Source organism: Lissotriton helveticus, chromosome 1_1, assembly GCF_964261635.1.
Source record: "Lissotriton helveticus chromosome 1_1, aLisHel1.1, whole genome shotgun sequence".
Taxonomy (NCBI): Eukaryota; Metazoa; Chordata; class Amphibia; order Caudata; family Salamandridae; genus Lissotriton; species Lissotriton helveticus.
Window position 1 is genome coordinate 1,694,144,520 of NC_136057.1, and position 27,185 is coordinate 1,694,171,704.

Here is a 27,185-nt window from a genome sequence, read left to right on the forward strand (position 1 = left end):
AGCAGATAACTGATCACCCTTTGAGAATGACCATCTTCGGACTCTGGTAAGGACCTCCTATCTCCAGAGACTGATCTCACCCCTAGGACTGATCTTTCGTGATCTGTACAGCCAGTGAAAAACAGCAGGGCTCACAAAAAACAAAACTAATCATGTTAAAATAGGAATATCTTGTTTTCTTTAGTGTTTCATATCCCACACCTTTAGCCCCTCCCAGATCCTGCCCAGGTCAGCAAAGGTCACACGCTCAGCCCGGTCCGGTCTCCCCCTGTAGATATAAGATCTGTAAATTAATAATATTATTAGATACAATAAAAGGTGCCATCGTCTCCACAGAATGTTTTTTTTCCTGTGGACATTAGCCGAAAACTTCGCTCCAACCCATCGCGAAAGCTGGCACTGCGAAGGTCACACGCCACCCAGCGGCGGCCACACCCAGGGAAGAGGGTCCGGTGCGCCCTCGGCGCTTGCCTTAAAATACTTGTCTGTTTCTCCGTTCGTCCGCGCTTTCTTCGTGGCCTGGAGTTTTGAGTCACGGCGCCCAGCCCCTTCTGCTGCCAGTGACATCATGTGGGGGAGGCTGACAGCGGGGAGACACCCGAGCATCATGTGTGCGGGAGCCAGAGGCCGGGGGCTGCCCGGCATGTGAGGAGGGAGAGGACCGGGCTCGGCGCGCAGCCACCATGGCCGAGGACCCCCGAGGGAAGCGGCGCAAGCAGGCCAAGCCCAGGAGGAGCCACGGTAGGAACCGCAGCTCGCCCGCGCGCCTAGAGGCCAGGCGCTCCGTGCTCGGCGCTTTAAAGTGCCGGCACTCTGCTCCAGAGCGCGCGTTGGCACGATAGAGCCTGAAGTTGGCAGGGTGGCATGGGGCCGGGCAGGTGAGAAAGGGTAGGCACGGAACCCTTACTGAGCTCCAGACCCTACTGATGTCTCTTTCTCTCTCTGATGCCCCCTCCTGTGCCCTGTGGTCCCCTCGGGGCCAACCTCACACACATGACAGGCCAATCGCGCAGCTTGACTGCAGGTATCTCCGCCGCTTGAGCCAAATATCAGCGCCTTGTGGTCTTTTGGAGGCGTAAGCGCTACACAAATGATGCGTATTTCGGGCATGTTCGAAGAGAGATGAAAAATGTATGCTAAAGAGGGAAGAAGCATTTGTGGCTGTCTGAAGGAGGGGGCACTTTATTGCTTGTTCACGACAGCGACTGACTGCTGGGGTCCGCGCCAGCCGGGTGCCTTGCCTTGGGATGTTGTACAGGGCATCCCTGTGAAGAGAGCCTGGTCACCTGGGTGTACACACGCATGAGATTACATAGCTCCTCTACCAACCCGGGTCACTATGTGATAACTTAACTACAGCGTTTTTTTCCAGAGTTTTATACAGCCTGAACTTGACCCGAATCAGAGCGCTTTACATAGCACCACTTGCATTACACAAGGACACCATATTTACTAAGCTAACTGTAGAAAAGTGAATATTTTTTCTATATAAAGGAAAAAAAGCACAAACGTCCAATTTGCCAAAATACTGAAGCGCCTGCTTTGCATACCGAGCATGCGCTCTGTGGGTTACCATGGCCTCAGCGGGTGGGTAGTGAGCGGTGGACAGCGCTAAGACACCTGTGTGGGAATCCCGCGCTTTAAAAAAATCCTAACATAACATAACATAAACACCAACCGCTTGTTATGTTTGATTTTTATTGAGCCGCAAGTCAAGGGCGACAACTAGTTCCATTTTGCAACCGACCCATTAGGACGGACCTTACACATCGTTTAAGGTCGTTTACCCAACTCTTTCTCTCGCGTTATAGCGCCTACCATGAGAATCTGAGCGGTTCCGAACAGATGATACCAAAATGTCAGATGGGATTCTGTGTTCGCTGTATCATGGCTGACGAGGAGGCGCTGCTCTTTATGTCCAGTCCCATGGGTGCCCTTCTGTGCTTACAGGAGCTGCACCCACGGCCGCTGGAATTATGCGACTAGGACCAATTTATGTGGCAATTTATGTGGCAGGGTTGACTTCATTATGCGGCAAGAAAAGGCAACATAAAAGACGTAATGCCGCACATTTGGTGACAATATCACTTCATTATTTTGTCATGTCTGCATTTGCTAACACCAGCTATGGAAGGTTTTAGCACATTAGTATCAGTTTAACACCGGCAGGCAGCAAATTGCAACTGTAAAGCCAGTCAACCTTTGCCAAGGGCCACGTTTTAGTAATTTTTAATCCGTTTGAGCCAGATTTGTGTTACTGTTGTTGTAAAAACCAGATTATGCAGCAGATGATAAGAGTATGTGGCAATTACAGTAAATCCATAATTATGCGGAAAATCTGCGCCCACAGAACAGCATAATTCCAGTGAATACCGTCGCACGGACAAGCACAGGTGACGTCCAGCTGCGGAGGCAGTATTTCGTTTCTTTTCTAGCACTTGGCATTTTTGGCGCATAGTGAGGGGAGGCCTGCGATGAAGTAACGGTGACAGAGCCGCACAAAACTGGGATTAGGCCAGGTCTCCGTGCTTCGACCCCTCCCTCTGTTTCTGGCCCCTCCCCCATTGCGAGACTCACTGTTGTAATGTTCCTTGAAACATTATTAACAATCGCTAGCAGTGCTTGATTTAGGCAGAACCTTTTTAGAATTATGATCATATGGGTAACTATTTTATCGAACTCGAAAGTATGGTAGCCACAGGCAACACTTGCGGGATTCAATCAGGCGACCTGTAGACCACGCACATCTCTGAGCAGCCAGCGCTGAACCCGCTGAGCACACTTCCCGCCTTCATTCAATTATTACTTATCGATATAAGTAATTCGCTAGACTGAGATAAAATGCATATAGTTGTATTCAGAGTAATATTTAAGATGGGAAAGTGTTATACAAACAGAGAAACAGAGAAATATAGCGATGGAAAATAAGTCTAGCCTCCAGGCGCTGTCCTTTTCCCCTCTGGGGCGCTCACCATAACGCCCAAGGCAGCTGCCTTAGATGTCTGAATGGACATTCACACAGCGCAAGCGGCAAACCCAGGTGACCAGGCCTACCAAACAATGCATATTTCCCTGTACATTTAAATTAAGTGGAGTGTGGGCTTCAGATGGTGAGAGCGTCATCTCAAAGACGAATGATCACAAAATGTTTCACGATATTAAACACATATTTTGGGATCGTGCTATCCAATTCGGACAGCAGGATTGTCAGTGGTTTGGACATTTAGAAAATGGCCAGGCGTTCCTCTGTCGGACCTGGAGACTTCGCTAGGGCGAATATTCCGTTTGCAGCGCCCCTTTCCTGCTCAGAGATAAATATCTGGTACGAGCAATTCCACTAAGGACCCACATACCGCCCACCAAAAAGAGATCTATGTTTCATGTTTTTCAGCGCTTTGAGACTGTGTGTTTTTGTTGTTCAACTAAATGGTAATTATTTTAGTGACATTAGACGGACTAAAAGCCAAGGCGGCCTGACGCACCAATTGCTCTCAAAATCCTCGCATTCTACACTTCAAGACAAGTCAAACTTTATTTATGTTTATGTTTTGACACCGTCTTTCGAACAAAACTCATCCAAAGTCACATAACAGAACGACAGAATGTCGTAAAGCCGTCATAAAATGTGAACGCCGGGAAATAAATAATGTGTCGGTCTGTTAGGGTCCCGCCGTGGCGGCACAGAGCTGAGAAATGGGCCCGTTTGTCATGTTTCTAAAGATGCTGCTGACATTACTGCTTCAAGAAGAGGGGTGTCCAGTTTTGAGGGTGACCCCCAGTTACCTAGATAAAAACCAGCGAGAGGACTGGAAGCTGCGTTTTGGTTCGAGTCTGTGGTACGCTGGGGCAGAGGGGACTTTGTGGTGGCAAGAGGGTAGTGCTGAGCACGAAGGCTTGATGTTGAAGAAGACGAGGAAGAGCTGGTCGTGGAAGGCACGGCTTGCTTCAGGCCGCTATACTCCCGGGCCTCAGATGCCCCCCACTCCAGTGCTCACACTGAGGCAAAAGCATGCCAGGTACGGAGCGGGGCATGGGCCCACATTCAGAGAGAGCTGTTCGAAGACCCACACAAGAACGGTCTCGGTAGCTCACATCTGGGGTAGTGGTAGCGGTGCCACCTTAGCACCGTGCCCACCCTCGGCCTCAGGTCTATTACTTCAGGTTCAGTGCCAAATAGCACCTTGGCATCTCTGTCGAATAGAAGAAAACAAAAAGTGATGGATAAAATGTCAGCATCGCTGTGTGCGCGTTTTCACTGATAAAGAAAGTGGAATCACTAGTGGATTCATGTAATACTGTTTGGTGGATGTCTATTGTCCTGACGAAGGCCACATGACTCGGAGTGGCATTAATGCAGCTGCAACATGTAGACTGCACCCAAGGACCTGGAGGCCATTGTGATTCTCAGATGTTCATCCTTGGGAGCTCACTATAAAAATGCACCGACCTGGTTACCCCCTAGATCATTGTACCCCCTGTTTTGTCCATTAAATAATATCAAAGAACTCCCAGTCCAACCGAAATCGAGGCTCGGCCTTTCGGGGTTCTGTACAGGACCGGAGGCAGGATGGGGTTAACACTCATGTGTCTGCACATTTCACCAAGCCCTTGCGTTATTGGCACGCGGGTGGCCGCCGGGACTGGAGGTACAGCGTGGCGTTATTGCATGGTATGGCCCGCAGTGACTGAACTTACTCGCCCTTGTGTTATTGATACGCGCATTACCCATAGAGACTGGATTTACTCGGCCTTGCGTTATTGCATGGATGGTATGGCCCGCAGTGACTGGAGTTACTCAGCCTTGCGTTATTGCATGGATGGTATGGCCCACAGTGACTCGAGGTACAGCGTTGCGTTATTGCATGGATGGTATGGCCCGCAGTGACTGGAGTTACTCGGCCTTGCGTTATTGCATGGATGGTATGGCCCGCAGTGACTGGAGTTACTCGGCCTTGCATTATTACATGGATGGTATGGCCCACAGTGACTCGAGGTACAGCGTTGCGTTATTGCATGGATTGGTATGGCCCGCAGTGACTGGAGTTACTCGGCCTTGCGTTATTGCATGGATGGTATGGCCCGCAGTGACTGGAGTTACTCGGCCTTGCATTATTACATGGATGGTATGGCCCACAGTGACTCGAGGTACAGCGTTGCGTTATTGCATGGATTGGTATGGCCCGCAGTGACTAGAGTGACTCGGCTCATGAAAGTGTTCTGTCAGGAGTGTGAAAGGCAATGCTGCGGCGGCCCCCACCCCCGTCGGGTGAATGTGGCTCCTACAAAAAGCTGTGGGTGACTACCTCCGGGATGGGCCGACTCACGAATGACCCCCCCTTCGCATCCCAATGAAGAGAAGTACTAGAAGGGAGAAGAGAGATCCCGTAATGTGGACCAGAGGTCGTCGTGGGGCTATTCCCCAGCCTCCTCCATTGTGCGCCTCCGTGTATGGCTCTCCAGTGACTCAGAGGTCGGAAGTGCCTCGGAATAAAAGTGAAACCCGCTTCAGATCGTTCGATGAGTCACCCAATGCATCGGCACAAGATCAAACAGTGAGGCCTTGCGCCGGTGAACAAGGGTCGCTTGCGGTCTGCGCAGGTAACCGGGCTCACACTAGCACTGTGGACATGCTTGTTCTGTGTCAGCATAGCAACACTGTCCGGAGCAAAGCCCCTCCTGGGCCTGCGGTTTGTGTGAAGTGAACCTGCTCCGACATCTTCTCAGCTTGTCACTGTTCACTCTTACGGTGGCACGTTTCACCGCCGCTGACTCTTCTGCCCTCCCAGAGGTGTTGGTGCTCACCACAGGAAGTGTGCACACCCGTGTGTATAAATAGTGCAAGTGGCGCCCAGGATTGAAGAAGTTACTGGGAGGGCTTCCTCGCGCCTGTCCCTGCCAGGACTGCGGCCTAATGTGAAACAAATTACTCCGGGTCCCCGAAACGGGGTCCAAGAGATGGCAGCGACGATAGGGTGGCAGAGTCCGCCAGTCCAGTCGCCCATGCAAGAGCCGAGTCACAGACGCATTTATGAGTATGGGCAGAGTACTCTTTTACGTACAGTGCGTGCCTTTGTCAATCGCCCCGAAAGTTCCAATCTGCAGACACTAAAGTATAAAGAGGGCACACACTTTCCTGTTTGTACTAACTGCATACGATTATTCTGGAATATTCCATTATAGGTATATTTTTTCTCACTAATGCATATAAGAAGAGTACGTAAAACAGTACCACCCGAATACTGTTTTACCTGCCCCAAAATTCCTTTGTGATAAGCCTATTTTATAAAAAAAAAACCTTGCCCCCAAAGAAATTGACAACAAGGACTGTTGTGACACGCGTTTTTTGGGGTTTCTTAATTGTTCACAGACAGATTAAAAAAAATATATCTTGCAGGGTTATGGCACCTGCTGCTGAGATCTTTGTATGCCCAGACAATTCAGGGGGACAATGCCTGAAAAATAGCTCTGGCAGGTAATGCAATTGCTGGACACATCGCTATGCAGTCTAGCCACAGATCTGACTCGTCATAAAACAGCATAGCGGGTTAATGCGCCTGCTGCGCAGGTCAAACACTGACTTTATGTGGATAGCTCAGTGGGTTATTGCTATTGTTGTATAAGTCCTTGTGTTACTTACCGGTTGTAAGCTTTGTAATGAATCTGAGTGTTAGTAACCGGCATTGAGAAGCCACATGCAAGCTGTGTGGTATAAGTTTCTAACCTTACTGTGCTTTCACAAAGTTTGTGTTTCTGAGGTTTTTAAGAGTTCTTTGGGTAGTAAATATACACGTTGTAGCTCCACCAGCTTCCAGCCAGGATGACACTGGAATAAAAGGAGTGCTGGGGTCCTCTCTGTGGGGTATTTACTTGGGACTGGAATTAAAGATACCAGGCCTCCCTCTGTGCCTGCTTTCTGCTCTGAAGGCAAAGCAGGGGACGTGCAGGCGCTGCTGAATGTGGCACAGTAGTGCAAACTGCACAGGGCACAGCGTATAGCACCGGAGGGCCCTCACCGACCCTCAGTGACTGGCCTCTACCGACGTGCACCGTCTCCTATTGAGGAGAGAGACTCACGCGCACAGTCACCCAGGCCTTCGTGGGCAGCCCCGCTTTACACACTCACAGCCTGGTGACTCACTAAAATCCACACTTTTAGATGGTTAGGGCTGAGAACGGTTTTGCGGGCCAACATGGATTCTCCAGACCGAACGCAACTGCGCGGGATATTACTCTAAATTAAAAGAAATAACCATCGGTCCTGCTTTAAAAAAAATACATTTCCGGAGTATAGCGAGGTCACTAATTTACGGAGTTTAGAAGACGAATCAGCAGACTCCCTGTGTTTCACAGAGACGTCTTTGGCAAAGTCTGGAAGTGTATTATCCACATCAGGCAGAATCTTGCCCCATCCCATTATTAATAGGTAAGATAGATCGGCGGGTTTATGCACATGTTTTAGAGATCTCAGTGTAGGCAGAAGTTCAATGGCCTAGTTCGAGGCAGGGCAATCTCACACTCCCATCCTTCCAAGTCCCTTAACATTGGGTCATAAAGATCTTTTTTTGTTACCTATCTGTTTTACTCTGCGAAGTCATTTCAATAGTATTAATGCAGTGCTTCCGTGGAAGACAAAATTACTCATTCCTGGTGGATACAATAGTGATTAGATGTGCTGAGTTTGTATAGTCCCCACCCCTAAGAAATCCATGCTGGTAGTGTGGAAACTGGAATCCTCTTCCACCATCCTCATGGCGCTGCTGGGATACATGGAAAATGTAGAGGTATTGGTTAAGCGGTTTGTCTCATTGGGGCTATAACTGGCCATACGTAGAGTGGCAAGCAGATAGAGACACGTGAGCTCCCAAATTTAAAGATTGGCTGAATGATTTATTATACCGTAAGGAAAAAATGCCCATATATTCTGAGTTATTGCCACCATCCTCCAGATCAAAAGATATATGAGAGCCTTTAAAGGCATATATGTTGCTAAATCCCCCTGGGCACTGGTTAAACCAATAATTATGGCCCTCCCTGAAGTCAAACATCCGATCTCAAACCACACATAATCAACTGACAAGGTTAAAAGAACATAGCGCTAGATCTCTCCGGAGTACTTCATGAGGAAAACTCGCCTTAAATGGGCATTCTCTTTCTTATTTACTTTACAAAGTGGATGTAATCTTTACAAATTGGGAATGGGTGACACGTGGGCAGAAGTGTATACAATATGTACAAGATCTGTGAAAATGCACTTGATATTCTAATGTGATGTTTCTTTTTGGAATTGTATAACTGTTTGACGGCTGAAATTGTAAATGCCAATAAAGAAATACTTTTAAAAAAAACACACACACTTAATTGTATAGGCCACGCCCCTTTTAGGGACCCCCAAACACACACTTTTTTCATCCCACTTAAATCCCTGCTTATACATTGACATGCTTCCTAGTGATGGTGGTGCAAGGCCTGCCCTATGCACATACCTCTATAAAGCAATGCCTATCGCTCTAACTGTACACTTGAACCTTGGTTAATAAAGTTTAACTGCACAGAGCTTATTCCTGAGTCGAAGAGTGTCCAGGGGAGACTGATGCATGCCAAATGTTCACAATAGGCTCCTAAGACACATTTACATATAACAAAAGTTAATGGAGGTTCACTGCACAGCCAGTGGTTAAAATGAAAATTCAACCCTTCCGAGCCTAGGCTGGCCACCTCAGCTCTAGCCTTAATCCACATGCTCGGGGATGTGAGGTCTTAGTAATAGAGCACAGACTTTGCACATAGCTCCTGCCACTTAACAAGCCTGTCCATCACTGCCAAAAGTGTGACAAAACATCCTCACCTCACCCCACTTTTGCCCCATCCCCTTAGACACGCAGAACATTTGGAAGCGGCGCTGTCACGCAGCCGCGGCCCGTGGAGGTAGTTACGGTGAGGCAGAAAGGCGGGGTGGGGGAGGGGCAGGGTTCTAAAAACCGGAATATGGATAATTGGAGGTAAGTAAACAATTTAATTGATAAAACAAATTTCGTAGCACGCCCTGCATTGCAAAATGCGATGCAGCGTGCGCTACGAAATTCGTTTAATTAATTAAATTGTTTACTTACCTACAATTATCCATATTCCGATTTTTAGAACCCCCCACCCTGCCCCTCCTCCGCCCTGCCTTTCAGCCTCACCGCAACTCCCTCCACGGGCCGCGGCTGCTGTCACGTAACCCGATTTCAACATTTCTGCAGGGAGATAAAATCTCAGGGTTTTTATTTAGCCCAAATGAATCCGCTTGAGAAGGAGAAATCCAGCACTGGCAGCAGGAAGGCAGATGTTGAGGAAAACGCCCTGCCTCACAGTCACCATCTTGTGACATATGTAGTAAAAGGTCTCGTGGACCCAGCTCGCGGGTGCCAGAGCACTTTCAAAGGGCTGCTTTAGAGAAATTTCATTTATTTCCACTAGAATATGTCAGTGAGGGCACGAGTTAGAGTTACTTCATGGTGAGAGTTATAGTTGTTTCAGTTAATTATAACTGGCATATTTCAGTGTTTCTTTTAGTTTTAAATGTTATGCTGTAAGTGACATTTTCACCTAACTATAAGGTCACTTTAACCTTTGTTTTTCTGTGAATTTCAAAAGTTTTTTAATATGAAGTAAAATATTATTATCAGACATAACTTTAAAGCAGCTTTAAACTATGTATTTTTTTTTCAGTGAATTTCCACGGTTTTTGTAACATAATGGTGGGAAACTGGGTTCTTGTTGCAGTATTAATTTTTTGGGGTTTTAATATAACTTTAACTGAGGTGTACTGGGTCACCGCTAACCAGGTTCCCAGTACCAGAGTTCTTTTCCTAAAAATGTATCACAATTGGCACAACTTCAGCAACCCCTATATGTCCCTAGTAAATGGCATCCATGGCCCCTAAGGCATTGGGACTGAAGAGCGTCCACTGGGGCTGCAGCACAAATAGTGCCACCCCAGAGACGCCTCACCAAGACTGTACAAACTGCCACTGCAGGCTGCATGTCTTGGTGCAGAGAAAACCAAAGAGTCGACATGGCACACAGCCCTGTGTGCCATGCCCCCATACACTGCATGAGGTATAGGTAAGTCACTCCTACTGCAGGCCTCACAACCCTAAGGCAGGGTGTACTATATCCTATGTGTGGATATATCTGCATGAGCAGCTATGACCCTATAATATCTAAGTCCATTCTTGGATATGGTAAGTGCACAGAGAAGCCATAGAGAGTACATGGGCTGGATACTTGTCATCCCGAGTTTCCAAGCTCCATGATGGCTTCACTCTACCATAAGATGTTTGATACCAAACATCTCGTCTTAATAAATCCTCACTGAAGCCAGTGTTAGATTAAATAGTAAATGCACACAGGAGACACCTTAGAGGGTCCCTTGAAAGCCTACCAAGCACGGGTGTGGTCTCTGACTAATCTTAGCCAGCCTGCCACCACCAGACATGTTTCTAATCTTATGGTGTGAGAGCCAGCACTCTCAGAGGCCAGGAACAAAGCTTACTCTGGCGGAGGTGCTTCACACCTCCCCCAGGCCAGGACGACCTTACAGGGTGGGAAGCTTCAAAGGTGATGCCATCTTTGAAATGCAACCCAGGCATCACCAGATAGTGAAGGATGCAAATGCCCCCTTTCCTGCTCCCCTTTTGGCAGGAGGACGGGTGTGAAAATTACTTAGATTAGGAGGTGTGCTTACACTTAGTCAGCATGTTATGTTATATTATGGTAGTGGTCTCAGGAAGCATGTTTCAGGTCCAGGAAAGACATGGCTTGGCAGTTCAGGCTGGACTGTTCCCATGAGGCACAGGGTCAGGACTGATTTGCATATAGCTATGTCTGAACTGGGGTGGCGAAGTGAGCCAAAGAACGATGATGGATTCAACCCAGATCTGTGACTAGGGTGAGTGTCTGAAAAGTTTCAGCTCTCCATCCATAATCTCCTTGTGTTTGCAATATTATGGTAGTAGGCACCTGTTTTGGTCTGCTAAAGATGGTTAAAAAGTTCCTTTACGCCTCGTCCTTCTGCAGCAAAAACCTGTGTTCCAGGCCCTGATCCCTTCTAGGTTGGACTATGCCAACTCACTATACTGGGTCTACTTGCCTACCTCCTGAACAGATTACAGCAGGTGCAGAAAGCCACCACCAGGCTGTTGAAGTGACTCCCCAGGAGAGCTCACACCTAACCGTCCTAAAAGAACTACACTGGCTGCCCATCAAAGAACCTGTGAGGTTCAAAGGTCTGGTTCTAACACACAGATCTTTCTACCACAAAGACTTTCAGTGCCTGTCCAACAGATTCACTCCATACCAACTGACCAGGTGACTCCGGTCCTCCAGCTCCGTGCTGGTGGTAATTCCTCGACTCAGAAAGAAAAAGTGGGCTGCTGCTCATTCTCTTATCTGGCCGCTAGGAAATGGAATGCCCTCCCTCGACAGTTCTGCGCCCCGGTGGACATCCAGATCTTTAAACGACTCCCTAAGACCTGGCTCTTTGGGTAAGATTGTACTGCCAAGCGCCGAGTAGCTGTTGCACTGTACAAATCCCAAAATAATAACAACCATGCCAAATAATTTGGTCCTCCCCGTTGTATAATTTCAGTGGTGGTCCTAGGTATAGGGCTCTGAGGATATTTACTAAGGCATTTTTAGGTGATTGGTGTAACATAGATCGAACTCCAAGTAGCAGCAGTGTGCTTTACAAAAAATTGTTTCTTTGCAGAAGGAACATTTAAAACACGAGGTGCTGTATATTGGCCAGCCTTACCATGATATGTAGTGTTCTTTCGATACCACATTATAGAAACCAGGATTTAACAGCGAATGTAAACATATAAGGATGTAACTAGGACAGCGCTACTTAGCTCGTTGGACAATGTTTCAATCTTTTCTATTACATAGTGCTACGAACAGACGTGGGCTACCCTGAACCACATGCATTTTGGACGATTCCAATGCAGGAATTAGAACAGTTTTAAGATTCCAAGCTCAGCTAATTAGTCAGTAGTCCACATTGCCCTCTTCTGTCATCAAACACTATGACAGAGTGGCTGGAGAGGTGTGGCTCCGCGGCCAGGGCGACTAACGCTGGAATCTGTGGATCAGGGTTCGATCCCCGGCTCCGGCGGCAGGTTAGCCCAGCACCACGTGACTCTGGGCAATAGCTCGCTTAATCTTCCCGACGGCCCCCAGCGCCTAGAGACCCCTACGGGTGATTGTGCGCTTTACAAATGTGGATTATTAAATGACGATTTCTGACGCTTTTGTTGTAATTGTATTCTCACACACTGTCTTACTCCTTTGATGGACTGGTCCTAGAAGATAACGTCAGTTTCCCTTTGTCACACAACAGATCTGACATCGCATTTCACCTTGATGTCCTCAGCCCACCAGGCTTTGATGTCATCGTTCCTCTGTAATATGAACAAGGAAAGATTTTAAAATACTGTTTCAGTACATCTCCACGAACGGATTCGTGTCAATGTGCTTTCGACTTCAGTTCACATTTTGCAAAGTGCTTTATTGTCCAAAATGAGTTAATGGCGCTTGCAAGGATCACTAGGAAAAAAAACACAACCATCACATTTTGAGCTGACTAGTTTGGCTGAGGATAACTGCAGAAGGTAGTTAGCTGGCTAATTTATCTAGTTTGAGACAATAAACTGAGATTGAGAGGCAAAAGAACCAACATTTCATTTATTTTCAGACAACAGGGGATAGTCAGAGGATAACTTGAGAGAGGCGGGATACATTGAGTATTCGAGGCTAAATAAAAATAACTGTGACAACTGCTTCGAGTGCCATGGTACTTACAGGCGAGTGAGAGAAGCAGCAGGTGCCACAGGCATTGACAGTGGCAGGCCTGAAGAATAATAAGGTGAAGCATGTCAAAGATACACCTTTTGTAAAAGCTTGCTGAAACCGATACGGTGGTTAGAGAAAGAATCATGTTGTCTCTGTAATCACTCTATTGTTATCCCCAGCTAAATTCCAGCAGATTTGATCTGCTAAAAATTAATAAAGGGTGTGGTATTTAACACACTCGATACCACCCAACCCTGAATATTCTAGGGATGGGAAAACTCTAACCAACGTGAAACCAGTGACTAAGGATGCAATGGGAGACCAAGCTACCTTCTCATACTAAGAAATTAAAGAAAGACCAGTGTCACTTCCAAGCCCTGTTCGGGGAGCGGGCGGAGCACCAACAATTGCCACTTGTTTGGTCAGATAAAGGTTTTAAAATTTTCTGGCACAGCAGAAATTACTAACTATGCATTTCTGATCTATTCAACCACAGCACCAACTCTCTTACCAGCCTTAGGATATGCTGGGAGTCCTCGAAGCTGCAAGTACAAATTTAAGAAGGAAAGAGAGGCTGTCAGTCCACCACTATAGACTCAAAGACACACATACACCATAGTCCTGGAAGGAAGGCACCTGAAGACCCTAGGAAGCCAAAGTCTTGTTTTCCACTGATACAGGTGCGTAATCCCAATCACTACAATGGTAGAGTCTGCCCTCTACTATGAAAAGTGTGAGCTGGGAGATACACTGATGAAGGCGAGGGCAAAGCCCTTTAATACACAGCTCCAACGGGACCACTGATGAATGAGCAGTGCTCAAGGCCTAGATACAGCTCGATGGCAGAGCAAAACCCTACGGCCATCTGACCAACACTCATTCCATCTTACTCTTCATAGCATAGACCCTGAATGATCTCTGGCCTTGCCCCTGCAGTTCCTGTGAATTAGGATGACCCCCGCACACCAGGTCATTATGGATACTGCCTCCAGTCCTGTACTTGTCACCTAGACATCACTGCGTCAGATGTGTTAGTCCAATTAGTTCAGTGGAAGCAGAAGAAGCCTACAACACCCAGAATGCAATAGGGTATGATACCAAAGTCCAAGAGTGGACCTGTAATGCCCAGGATGGGGGGTTGACATCCTAGTGTGAAACAAAAACGTGATGGATCTTGCTGAGAATTGCGCTGATTTTAACCATGCTTCAGTCCTTTACTCCCGAATATGCCCAGTACACTGAGATCAAATGGTGGAAGTCTAGTAGTCTGACCATAGAGAACCTCTGCTCACGACCCGCCTCCACTCCCAGCTATCATTCACATCTTTTGGAAATAGTTGACATTCTGAGTATAGGCGTTATAAGTAGGGATGCAGTGGGGTGCTGCAGCACCCCCCAAATACCCATGTTTGTAAGTGAGCATTATTTTGTTTTTACCTTGTTACAGTTGCTGTGCGTTTAAAGACAGGTCAAATTTCAATCTAGTCTTCTGACAAATTGCTGCTCATTTTAACAAGGACACTGGCGTCTACTGTTTCTTCACTGCAAAGTGTGACATTTTGTGACGTGAACTATGGGGCAATCTTGCTGGTATGAAAGGACAGGCTGTACGATATTGTTTTATTCTAGCAAACAACACAATTTAAATACCTATAAATTAACTGTGCAAATATTTCAAAATAAATAAACAGGACAGCAAGACAAGGAGCTTTTTTCTAATCCTGAAGTGTGGTGGAAACAATCAAGTTAATAGGATGAAAACGAATCGCATGACAGTGTGCGACCACACCATGCTTTAGTAATAATATATTTGTGTGAGTGTGCTCTGTAATGCAACACCAGCTACATATTATACACCCTTACCACTCTCCTGGTAAATTGGCGTGGCTCATGTGCGACACGTGTTCTTTGTGAGATGCTCGGGTTTTTCACAAACCTTATGAGTGCTAAGTTTTAACACTGATGACAGCATCCCCACTCTGAAAATTGTTCCAGCACCACTGATTCTGAGCGCATGTAAGGTCTGGGCCTCACGAGCCACACTGCTAATACTTTTATCTACACTCACCCAAGCTGATAATGATTTCATGTCTCTGTTCGGTAATTCTGGTAGAAAAACACCCTTTGACTGTAAACACCAGAGTCATAATGGGACCCTTTGACTGTAAACACCAGAGTCATAATGGGGCTGATGCTCGATTAAAGCATTCGAGGGGCCTGCTCCTGCTGTTGCGAATTTTCTCTGCAATGACTAATCTGGTATTTTTTTTCCAGAATCAAAAATTCAGGGGTTAAAACAGAGAAGGGGAAAAACGGAACCGACGCTCTCCTCACTTCACCATCCACCAAAACCGCAGTGCAACGTTTTTTTCTACATTATGCAGAAATTCAGAAATAGCCGGGCTTCCAATAACTGGAGTCAGCAGGGGTGATGCCGGTGTGCGCGCGCTTTCCCGTCGCGCGCCGTTGCTACTGCGTGAGGTGGGCCCAGTGCAGGCGGAAGGGCCGCAGACTGGCGTCAGCAGGGGGAGACCGGTGTGCGCGCGCGCTAACCGGCCGCGCGCTGTGGCTTCCGCGCGAGGTGGGCCCAGTGCAGGCGGAAGGGCCGCAGAACTCTCCAGAATGGGTGTGACGGCGAAGGCGATCTCAGGCGTCCTTTGGCGCTGCTGTGGTTGTGGGTGGGAACAACCTACGATTTTTTTGGTCAACAATGTGCAATGTCAGCATAAAAAGAGTGCAGAATAATCTGGATCTCCTCACTTCTGTTTTTTTTTCTTGAGGCGACCTGTGTGTAAGTCTCTTCTGCTTTGAATATATTGTGAATGGTCAAATTAAAAACGATTATCGTTATTTGTGCACAGCAAGTTGCGAACTACCGGGCTTGTTTTAAAACTGAATGTGTGGTGAGGGAGCCCATACGACCTGGCACTGAGGGATGAAAAAAGGTCCTTGCAATTTCTCGGGGTAACAGGCGAGCAAGTCCACTGTGAAAAGTGATATGTGATAAGAGGATCTTGCTTGGTCCTTAAGTTGTGTTTCCATAAAGTTATTTCCAAGAATTAGTTGCAAAACTGTCTCCTAGCTTTGCTGGGCCCTATCTCACATGAGACCAACAAACGCCATTGTGGATGCCATCGTCAGCTGGACGTTGGGAGCTAATGGCGAGTACCCTGTGAGGACAGGGCTGAGGGAGGGAAGAAGCGCACGGGCCCTAGAAATGAGCCTGCTCCAGAGTCAAGACCATGAGCAATTGGCAACACACCCCAGAGTTAGCCAACTAGTGGGGTATAGCGAACAGTGCTCCATACTGGGACGCTTGCATGTTGACTATTGTTGTCCTGGTTGAACTTGGTTACGTCTATTAACATTTTCCACTGACATTTTTCATTCTAACGTAGTCCTGACGAAAGCTGTGGACACTATGGCCATTATAATTTAGGGCTGAAACATGTCGCCTCATATGTAGGGTGTAGGATCACTGTCTCCATCCCCCCCTTTGACATCATTTCAGTCATACCAGGAACACCACTAATAAAGGGATACCTAGGTGTTCTGGGGTATTTTTCACTTAAGGACTATGTTCCTTCTAAGGTGCTTCCCTGGGCGGCCGCACATACAATCATCAACCTACATGCAGAGGGCTCACAACAGTGCGCACAAAAAAGGTTTTCCCAGGTGAGCTGCAGCACAGGCCAATCAGACCTGCAAAGAAAACAAAAGACGGATCGAAAGCAACACAATAGGCAAGCATTTCCTCTTGTGTGAGGTGGTGACATTTTTCACGGCTACAGTGCTTCTATTTGTCTTCCAATGCATTGGTAATTAAAATAAAGCGAGGAGTTTGTGGATTTGGCCCATCTGTCTGCTTAGCTGAAAATAATTTTCCTGAGGCCTTTTGACTACAATGCACTTTGCCATGCCTGAGACTTCTGTTTTCACTTACATTCTTCTTCTGTTTTCACTTACATTCTGTCTACCTAGGATGTGTGCGATAACACCCCACACAATGTTTTATAGACCTAGTTGTTTTGTACATTACAATAAAAATGACATCCCCAGCCAAACTACTTTGTAAATTTGTATATATTATTTTCTATTGCTTCTCTCTTTTTATATGTACTTAGTCTTTTTCATAGTATTTTATTTATACTGACATCTTGTCTCTGTGTAAAGTGTTGTGAAACTACTCAGGCCTTGTACACACTATTCAAAGCAACACATTTTAAAAATAAACCATTCACTTTTTCCAAACAAACTAGGTCCAAACTAGGACTTGGTTCAGGGAGATACTTCCATTGATGCAGCAGGTGCAGTGGCACTGGAACACAGGGGCCTAAGCGACCCACTTAACCCTAACTACTGCTGGATTTTACAATTGCCTTCTTTGCATTATGGCTCCAGGACACACTGGCTACGCCACAGACAGGTTTTGTTACTTTGCCATTTAAAAGCTATTTTTATCTAGTGTGAAGGACAGGTTTGGAATTCATTGTACCCTAGCATTGGCCAAGACATTTTGATTTGCTAAAAGAATATATATTAGATATATATATAAGGAGCTTCCAGAGAAGCTGTCTTCATCCACTGGGTTGTGTTGTGTCATTTACATTTTTCGGCTGTCCACTAAAGGATGGAGCAATAAGTCAGCTCATTTTTGCCATTGGCTAAATACACTGCGAGTGAAGGCATTCTGCCCTTTCACAAGGCACACATCCACACACAAAGTAGTTCAGTTAAGTGCTAGGGCCTACTATGGCAATGTGTACTACTGGAGATCAAATATATATTTGCTTTTAACAATTTTATTAGATTATTGTTTTTTTTTAAAGTTTGTTGTTGAAGCTGCTGGTCTCTCACCAGAGTTTTGTAAAACCATAACAAAATAAACAAGGCTTGTAACAAATAAACAAGGAAGGACAGGGGCAGAAAAATGCAACACGTGCCCCAAGATATATACTGTGAAACCAAGAGGTGTGCTGTTCCTAAAAAGGAGAGAGGGAGGTAAGGTCCTAACGGGGGAGAGCTCCTATAAGGAGCAAGGGCCCTCACACACCCTGAGGGATGTCATGCTTCAACAGCGGGCAGCTCCTTGTTGGACTGGCGCTGCAATGACCATCAGGCCCCGCAGTGGGGCTCTTTACTGGAGATCTTCTTTCTTTACTGGAGATCTTTAACCTGTGATCGTGGCCTATGATGAAGTGGGTGTGTGTGGTCTGTGAGGTGTCTATACAAAGGTGAGTAGAGTGTGGGGAAGATGTGAGTTAAAAATAACTATGGGAACCAGCAGAACCAACTTTAATTAGCGGCTTCCATGTCATGATTAAAAACCTACAATATTTGCAAGAGGAGGATCTAGTAATCTCATCAAGAACTTAAGTAAGGATGTCGGTCAGCATGTTTCATGCCCTGTAGTGTCTTTAGGATCGTGGCATTTCTTCAGGACGAAAACCCCTACTAACTGCTCACTGAAGAGCAGTTCATATCTGTGTATAGAAATAAGTAACCATACTCTCACCAAATTACACCAACCGTTACCGGAAGGACCAGAAAAAGGCGGTGAAACTGTGCCAAACATATCCCGATTGCCGGGACGCTCAATGGCGTTGTGTCTGACTCGTACGTCGGTTGCGCAAGTAGCGACTGACCTACCCTCTGTGCAATCCGTGCCAAGGCTTGTTCATTGCTGTGAACGCACCCATTCACTATTTTGCATGTTGTATTTCTATTGTAATTTAGAGTGCATTGTGTATAAATTAACTGGTATAGTTAAGAAGCAAGTGCATTGCGGGCAATCTGCCATTAGTATGGCTTTACAGGTCATATCGGTGGTTCTAGGGCATGACTTTCCATCCGCACTAACCCAGAACCGGCTTGAATTGGGCAAAAGGAACGGATTTACCATCAGATGGGAAAAAGTGGACCCTAACATCTTGACAAAGCAATTGGTAACATCTGCATATGATAACATAATGATTTGTCTCGATCCCTGTGCGGAACCAAAACAAATATTGGAAAATTTCAACATTATAATAGAACAAATTAAAAACTTTTTAACTAAAACATCTAACCGAAATAGTTCCACAGGATGGTTTAACCGAGACTGTACCAAAGCGCATACCAATCTGAGGAAAGCTCTCGGAAAACCAAACAGAGACAAATTAAACATCCAATCACTTCGACGGGAGTATAACTCCGTCAGAAAAACAAGGAAAAAAGAGCTTAAACAATCCTTGTGGAATGCTTTGCATCGGAGTGCACTCACGAAAGATAGCCAGGCATTCTGGAAAATAGTTAAAACCCCATTCCTAACCGATTCCAACGGCCCAAAAATCGACGTGGCTATTGATGAGGACACGTGGGTGAACTATTTTTCGAAAATCTTCAATTTGACATCTAGCATTGAAGAATCCCAGTATACCATCACTGCAGTAACCTATCCTATACCACTGGAAGTGGATTTGCAGGACTTTGAACTGGCGCTATCCCAAAGCAAGAGCAAGAAAGCCCCCGGCCCTGATGGGGTCCCAGTCGATCTATTCAAACATCTTCCTGACCTCTGGGTACCAATAATTACAAGAGTTTGCATGGCAACAACCAAACTTGGTCTGTTAGATTCATGGTCCTCCTCTACTATGGTACCAATTTTTAAAAAGGGGGACCGACAAGATCCTAAATGTTATCGACCAATATCGCTTCTTGACTCTTTGGGCAAAGTTGTGGGCCGAGTCCTCCTTGAAAAACTACAAGACTGGGCAGAAGATAAAAAGATCCTCACGGACCTGCAGTTCGGGTTCAGAGAGGGTTTTGGAACCATCGAACAGGCCTTAAATCTAAGCTTGTTAATATCAAAGTACACCCACGCTAAACCAGGTGCCATCTACATGGTTTACGTAGATTTGTCCTCTGCATTTGACTGTGTCTCTCATGCTAAGCTTTGGTCACTGCTGAGCGAAATGGGGGTAGATCCCCCTCTCCTGGACTTTTTAAGAGAGCTGTACAGTGAAGCCACGGCGAAAGTGAGGTTTGGGACAAGAGGCGAACTGACGAGGCCATTCAAAATAGAGCGGGGAGTGAGGCAAGGATGTGTTTTGGCCCCCTTCCTCTTCTCCTTGTACACCAATGGATTAGAAGAGGCCATGTTGAGAGGAGGAAGGGACCTCCCTAGAATAAAAGACCGCCCGATCCCCGCCCTATTATATGCGGACGACGCTGTTATATTAGCGCGTACCCCCATCGAACTGCAGAAGTCCCTAACCAAATATGCAGAGTTCATGGGTGCTTTGGACTTGCACATCAACATTAAAAAAACTCTTGTCATGGTGGTCGGTGGACCAAGAAAAGCTCCTAAAGCCATTTACTTGAAAGAACAAAAAATAGAAAAGACCTCACAATATCCCTATCTAGGGGTTATGATTGATGACGCCCTAAATTGGAAAGCGGCGGTTGAGGCCAGGAGACATTTATTTAAACGTGCAATTATGGCATTAATGAAATTCTCAAACAAACTTGGGAAAAAACCCCAGGTAGAACTACTAGAGATCTATGCTGCGAAATGCCAATCCATCGCACTATACGGCGCAGGGATCTGGGGTCATATTCCTACTGGCTCTATTCAAAAAGAGGAAAACACTTTTATAAGATTCCTTCTATCAACACCACGAGGCACCTCCATCTATGCCTCACACATAGAACTGGGAATATCATATATTGAGGATTTAATTAAAATCCAACCTCTCTTACTTTGGAGGCGGGTCTGGTTGTCGGAAAGGAACTCTCTGACCAAAAACATCGTACAGGACATTATGGAGTTGGACCACGCCCACAAAATAGCTTGGCTCTCCTATGTAAGACACTTCTTTTCCGACATGGGTCTACAACAATATTATTATAAACCAGAAGACCTAAAAGACATATCCAAAAAAGAACTGAAACAGACTGCATTGAGCCATTTGGAATCTTTGAGACTGTCTTCATTGATCTAAAAAAAAACTACCATGCATGCGATTTTAACACAGCAGTCTCCAAAAATTCAGCTCTATTTGACTTTAGAGATCACCGCATACGAAAAAATGCTTTTAACAAGGTTCAGAATGAATCTCTTCTTCAGACTTGTGACATTTCCGGAAAAAAATAACTGGAAAACCCAGCTGGACCTGTGTCCTTGCGATGATCTTTCCCAACAGTCCACCATGCATACAATATTGTTTTGCAAGTTCTTCCACACCCACCGAAAAATATGGCTTATCCCCTTACTAAAAAAATGGGATTATAGACAATGTCGCCCAGCTATGCTAGCACTTCAATCTCTGGACTCTGAAACCATTGTGTATCATGTGTTGAACTTTTTAAAGTGCATTATGAGACACAGAAACAATCTTTAAACTAAAAAGATAATTCTATATGACACGTAAACTCTAGGCACTTTCTCTTTTTTAAATGTATATTCAACTGCAAATTTTTACTATGAATGTTTGAATGTCATCTTTTATGGTTTTGCAAATGCTAAAAAACCGAATAAAGATTATTTTATTATTATTATCTCAGACAAGAGTCTCATTTGCTTTTTTGTGTAGCTGTGGCTTCAGTAGGGTGAGGGTGTCTGTTTTAATATTTTGTGAGTTTTGGTGAGTGAGACTAAAGTCTGGACGTTATTGCTTTTGTATTTACTCTTTTGACATGGGTGCCCATTTCCCAACAAATGTGTGTGTGCTAGGTAGCTGACAGTGGAAAGTGCTGTTAAAAAGGGCAGATTTTGCTTGAATAAAACAGAAAGTTAAGAAGGTGAAGAATAGTGAGGTCCTTATTGCAACTCAAGTGATAATTTGGGTACAATCTGAGCACCCTCTCCCTACCATTTGCCTCGGGTGTGGTAAAGCTACTAGAATGGGGAATACATGCCAACTACGCAAGTTTTCACTGAGTCACAGCTCTGTAAGCCGACCAGTAGTACAATTTGATCCCTCCCATCCCCCGATATGCAGCAGATGTTACTTGGTGAAAGTTCAGAGGGAAAATCTACATAAGAAATTTTGCAACTACACCTTAAATCCCCTTTTTAAGACGCATACAGGAGTTTGTGCTTCAAATGAGAAAGCGGCTCAATTGTAAACAGATCCTCTGGGTGCCAGTGAATAAAAAGCAAGGGTGAGTGTGAAAGTATGAGTTTTAGTGTTATGTTAGAAAGTGAGTAAGACAAACTCTTAGAATAAGTGAGTCTTAGGGAGTGAGTGAGAAAGGGAACATGTCTGCGAAAGTGTACAGGTGGGATACCAATGTCGCACATGCATCTAGGGCTGAGTCAGGACCATGGCGATTGCTGCCCTGGAAACATTTTTGGGAGAGGGAAGCAGTTTAGAAGGATCTTTATGTGTGCACAAAAGGTTGAGGCTGCACTCTGTAGATGACTGCATGCAGAGTCCTGAGGCAAGGGACAAGATACAGTGCATGAAGTCAGCAGCCTGGTAACTTTAATCATACTGCTCCTCAGATCTTTTATTGGACTGTCAGCCTACGCCGTGTACAGCCAGGTACTATTAGCAACCCACCAGTAACTCATGTTACCCAAGTGTAGCACAGTATTTAGCTCTTCGTATGTTTTTTAGATATAAATAGCAAGCGGCTTCTCTACGCTGTTCTCGGGGCATATTAACTATAAATTCCAACTGACTTATTATGTGGCATGGCAATTCTACTGAGCATATTCTCTACCATAGTACATGTGGTATCCAGTATATATCCTTTCTCAGCATGAATGTTGGATGATATTTCTCTTGATTTTAGCTATTGCCTGATTTCCCAAATGTGCCTGATTTCTTCTGTGCTATATACGTGGTCTGCACTCGAGCAGTACAACACTAGGAAGTTCCCTCATGGCCTATATACTTTACATGTTCAAACATAATTCATGTCCTTTTCTTAAACCTTCAAGACACAACAATAACACATATACTTTCCTTGATTGTACTTTTTCTTGTTCATTTATTTTACTTTTTATCTCTTACTTTCAACTTATTGTATTCTTATTTTTAAATATAACATATAAAAAATTCCTTTAGTACATCGTTTATCACAATTCCACATGATACATCAATTTATCAAAACAAAAAAAGCTGAATTAATAAAAAAAAAAAACAGAAAAAGAAACATATGTCACCCTGGTTATAGAATACCATAATTCTATCATACTACACTCACTCAGATTCATACACTTTCACACCAACCATATACATCTAGTATCTGTACACGGCAAGGTATATTATATGGCAGGAACGGCCTCTGCCAAGGTAAGAACCACAGAATGTACTATAGGGTTGCACTCGAGCAGTATCCAATGCTCTTTAAATAAATAATTAAGGGGTGCCTAAATGAGTTTTCTGCTTCAGAGCAATGTTCCTTCAAGGTGTGGAGGAAAATCTTGAAACAGGGTATTATTTATTTAATGAGTCCCACTCTCTAAAACTGTTTGCCAGTAGAGATGAAATAATAATATTTTAAAATGATTTTTTAGCCATTTCTTTCAAAAAGGAAACTCAGCTTTCCTTGCAAACATCCCTTAGGAGATAGTAGACTTGTTCGAGTGATGTAAATGTAAATGTAAATGTATTGCGACTTATATAGCGCACGTATCACCCGAAGGCATCAAGGCGCTTGCCTTGGGAACCCGTCCTGGCTTTTCCCTGTGAGATAACCCCTACTGGGTATCCCCAGGGTGAAAGCCAGGCATCCCGCAGCGGGTGGGCAGCCGTAGTGGAGATTAAGCAACTATTGCCCAGAGTTGCAGCGTGGGACCCCATGATTAGAATAGGCACCGAGGCGAGAATTATCGAGTCCGTGGACATTTTGGGCTCAGGACCCTGCTGCGTCGGGAATTGAATCCTGGTCCCGGGCCAGACCTCTGCATCAGGGTCTGCCGCTCTAACCAGTGAGCCACACTCCTCTGGTTGTATATTATTTGCACACAAAAGCTCAAAGAGACACAGCAAGAAAAATAGAGGGAACATTTGCTTAAGACCCCAGCAGGATAATATCAAACGTGCTGCTCATAAAATTGTTGAGTCCATCCTTGTTTTTGGGGGACGAGGATGAGACCTGATGATGAAGCATGACACCAATAGGGCTTGTGAGTGTCTAACAAACAACACAAAGGTTTTATCAGCTTGTTAGGGCTGAACATCACTTTTCCTGTGAGTAAATTCAGTATGATGACTCTGGTTGTATATTATTTGCACACAAAAGCTCAAAGAGACACTGTATTACCACACAGCAAGAAAAATAGAGGGAACATTTGCTGAAGACCCCCGCAGGATAATATCAAACGTGCTCCTCATGAAATGGTTGAGTCCATCCTTGTTTTTAGGGAACTAGGATGAGACCTGAGGATGAAGCATGACACCAATAGGGCGTGTGAGTGTCTAACAAACAACACAAAGGTTTTATCAGCTTGTTAGGGCTGGACTTCACTTTTCCTGTGAGTAATCTCAATGTGAATGCCAGACAAATACCAAGATGAACTTAATGGATTTGCGTTATCTGAAGAGGACTGGCAGGGAGCAGCTGTTGAAGATGACAAATACAATAAGTTAAAAGAGTTGATTGCTAGTGGTTGGCGTCATGAAGATGAAAATAGTCTGACAGTGAAACAATATGGAATGGTCAAGGATGAGTTAAGTGTTTGTGGATTCAAAGTATTACGTGCTGGGCGTGTAGTTCCTCCAAGCGCTTCAAGAGGTAAACTTGTTGATATGTGTCATGAAGGACACTTGGGCAGGAGTCTGACCAAAAGAAGGTTGAGACAGTTTTTCTGGTGGCCAGGAATGGACAGGATGGTAGAAGAAAAAGTGAGGGATTGTGTACCATGTTCCAATAGTGATAAGAGCAAAATTGTGAGAGAACCTCCTCTGTGTTCTTTGGGGATTCCAGAATAACCATGGGAAAATCTAGCCATGTACATTATTGGGCCAGTAGAGAAGTTGGGAAGACAATCACGTTTTCTGTTGGTTATTGTTGATTATCATAGTAAATGGTTTATTGTGAGAACTATGGAATATATAACGACTGAGAATGTCAAGAGAGTGTTGCAAGATGTCTTAATGGAGGAAGGCATTCCGAAAACCATTACTACTGATAATGGTGTGCAATTTGTGTCATTTGGAATGGTAACATTTTTGGGACGTTTGGGAATAACACATGAGAGAGTGGCATTGTTCAGACCTCAGGCGAATGGTGTGGTTGAAAGGATCAATCGTATTATAATGGAAAATCTTCAATGTTCTCTGGCCAATGGGTTGCCTTGGAGGGAAGAATTAAACAAGATGATATGGGCTCACAGAGTGACTCCACACTCCACTACTGGTGTTTCACCTTTTAATGCTTTAAAAAGTAGAGAACCTGTTACCAAGTAATCCCCCATGTGGTTGCAAGATAAAAAGAGTATTTGTGTGGATCGGAATGCTATGAGATCTAGAGTATGGAAGAAACAATGTATAAATAAACAGATGTATGATATAAAAAAAAGGAGTAAAATCCACTCACTGAAGGCGTGGAGATTGGGTAGTAACGGAGAGGAGGAATTATTAAAAAAGGGGAAAGTAAGTTTTCTCAACCTAGTAGAGTGATTGATGTCAAGAAAAATGTACTAGTTCTGGAAGATGGAAAAGAATGGAGTTTTGGTAATCTTAGCAGAGCCACTGCTCCTGATCTTCCTTAATGTTCGTTGAATATCATTATACTTTTGAAATTATTGTACATTATTAGTTGTGTTAAATTATGATTTTATGTTTCCGTCATTAATTTCCTATGTTGTTGTATTCCCATGTATTACATGTTGTTCTATTTCTTTAATGGGGAAAGATGTGTAGGAAATATTCTTTATGATGATGTAATCTCTGTGATGCTTTAGAATGTGGTGCTCTGGCAGTTGAAGAAACCTGGAGCTGCTGGAGGTTGCTGGACAGGTGAACTGAATAAAATAAGTTGAATTTACACTTGTGTGGTGTAAATTACAACAGGTACATTTTGGTAGGCAGCACCACAGCACTCAGAAGTGAGCCCACGCACAGAGGGTGCAAAAGAAGAGAAATAGTGGACAAAGAGCTCACAGGCCGAAGTCTTAAGTACACTATAGGTGACTGCATGGCTGGTCACAGAGTGATTTGTTACACGGGGGCAGCCTAGAAAAGTATCCAACATGTTCAGTCCTGCTTCGACCATTTTCCCCTGGACCGTGTGTGTATGTGTGGGTGTATATGTGCCCGGGGATAAAGACTGACATCTGCATGCCTGGGATCGCTTTTTTTTATAGCCATGATGCGTGCCAGCGATCATCGTTCACCCACTGCATGGCCACCCTTCTGCCTTGTGTGAGTTCTTGTATTGTTGGAGATTGCTTGGTTCTTTTATGTAGGGCCACTGGTGTGTATGACCCTCCTCTCATCCCCAGAAGGATTCCCTTTGTTCTCTGCTCTTCCCCCCCACCTCCTGTCTCAGGAAAAAATGATGTTGTGAGACTACTCTGCCTTGGAGCAAGAATCAACATTCAGCTTATTATGATACGTATTATGGTGTGTTCTTACACATAAATAAACACAATTTCAGCTTTGTTCCTGATAGGCTAAATCTGAAAGCTCCAAACATAGACTCCCTCCCTCCCCACCTCCCTCCCATACCTTAATTTAATTAGTACTGGCCCACTTTCCCGGCACAACAGGAAGCGTGCGTCTTCAAACTTGCACTGTGGCACCTGCACTGGTGTTCCTTAGGCCTTTGAATTTCATGTGACCGTAATCATTCAGATGGAAACATCTACCCGCAGTACAAGGAGCCAGAGTCCGAGACCTCCTACCCGCCTTCTTGTGCATATCCACAGATCCGGGAAGAAAGGCAATGGCATACAACTAAGAGTCAGGTGAGTAACTGTGGAGTATTGATTCTCATTGGCAAGCTTGTCCCCACAACACTGATAAAAGTACCTTGTGTTTCATTGCCTGTAGAAACCTCCGTCCTTTACCACAGTCTCCTCCCTACTCACTGTTATGCTGGATCTAGACAGAGACTTTTTAGGGTATAGGCAAAGTGGGCGAATGCCTATGGCCCCATTCTGCCAAGAGGCCCTGGGGCAGTGTTTTTTCTCTCATTAGCACCTCAGTTTATCTAGCGTAACCTCCTCCACTCTCTCAGCCTAGCTAAACCTCAGACTGTTCTTCTCTACCCAGGTCATACAGATTTTGAGGCTACAGCCAAGACATATCCCAGCTGCATTCGTGTGATACCTTTTCTGAAAATTTAACAAATGATTCAATTTTATTTGGTATTGAGCATGCGTGAATTAGCAGAAAATATGTAATAAAATTGGA

The 27,185-nt window shown here is 45.0% G+C and overlaps 1 protein-coding gene across 1 annotated transcript in view; it reads left to right on the forward strand.

Annotated features, from left to right (window-relative positions):
* Nucleotides 1–611: 611 nt before the first annotated feature.
* LOC144831343 (zinc finger E-box-binding homeobox 1-like) overlaps nt 612–27,185 on the forward strand; it is a 421,511-nt gene continuing 394,937 nt past the window's right edge. The window contains exon 1 of the mRNA XM_078688986.1: nt 612–741. Coding sequence (XP_078545112.1) covers nt 684–741 — 58 coding nt within the window. The 5' untranslated portion in view covers nt 612–683. The remainder of the gene's footprint in view (nt 742–27,185) is intronic.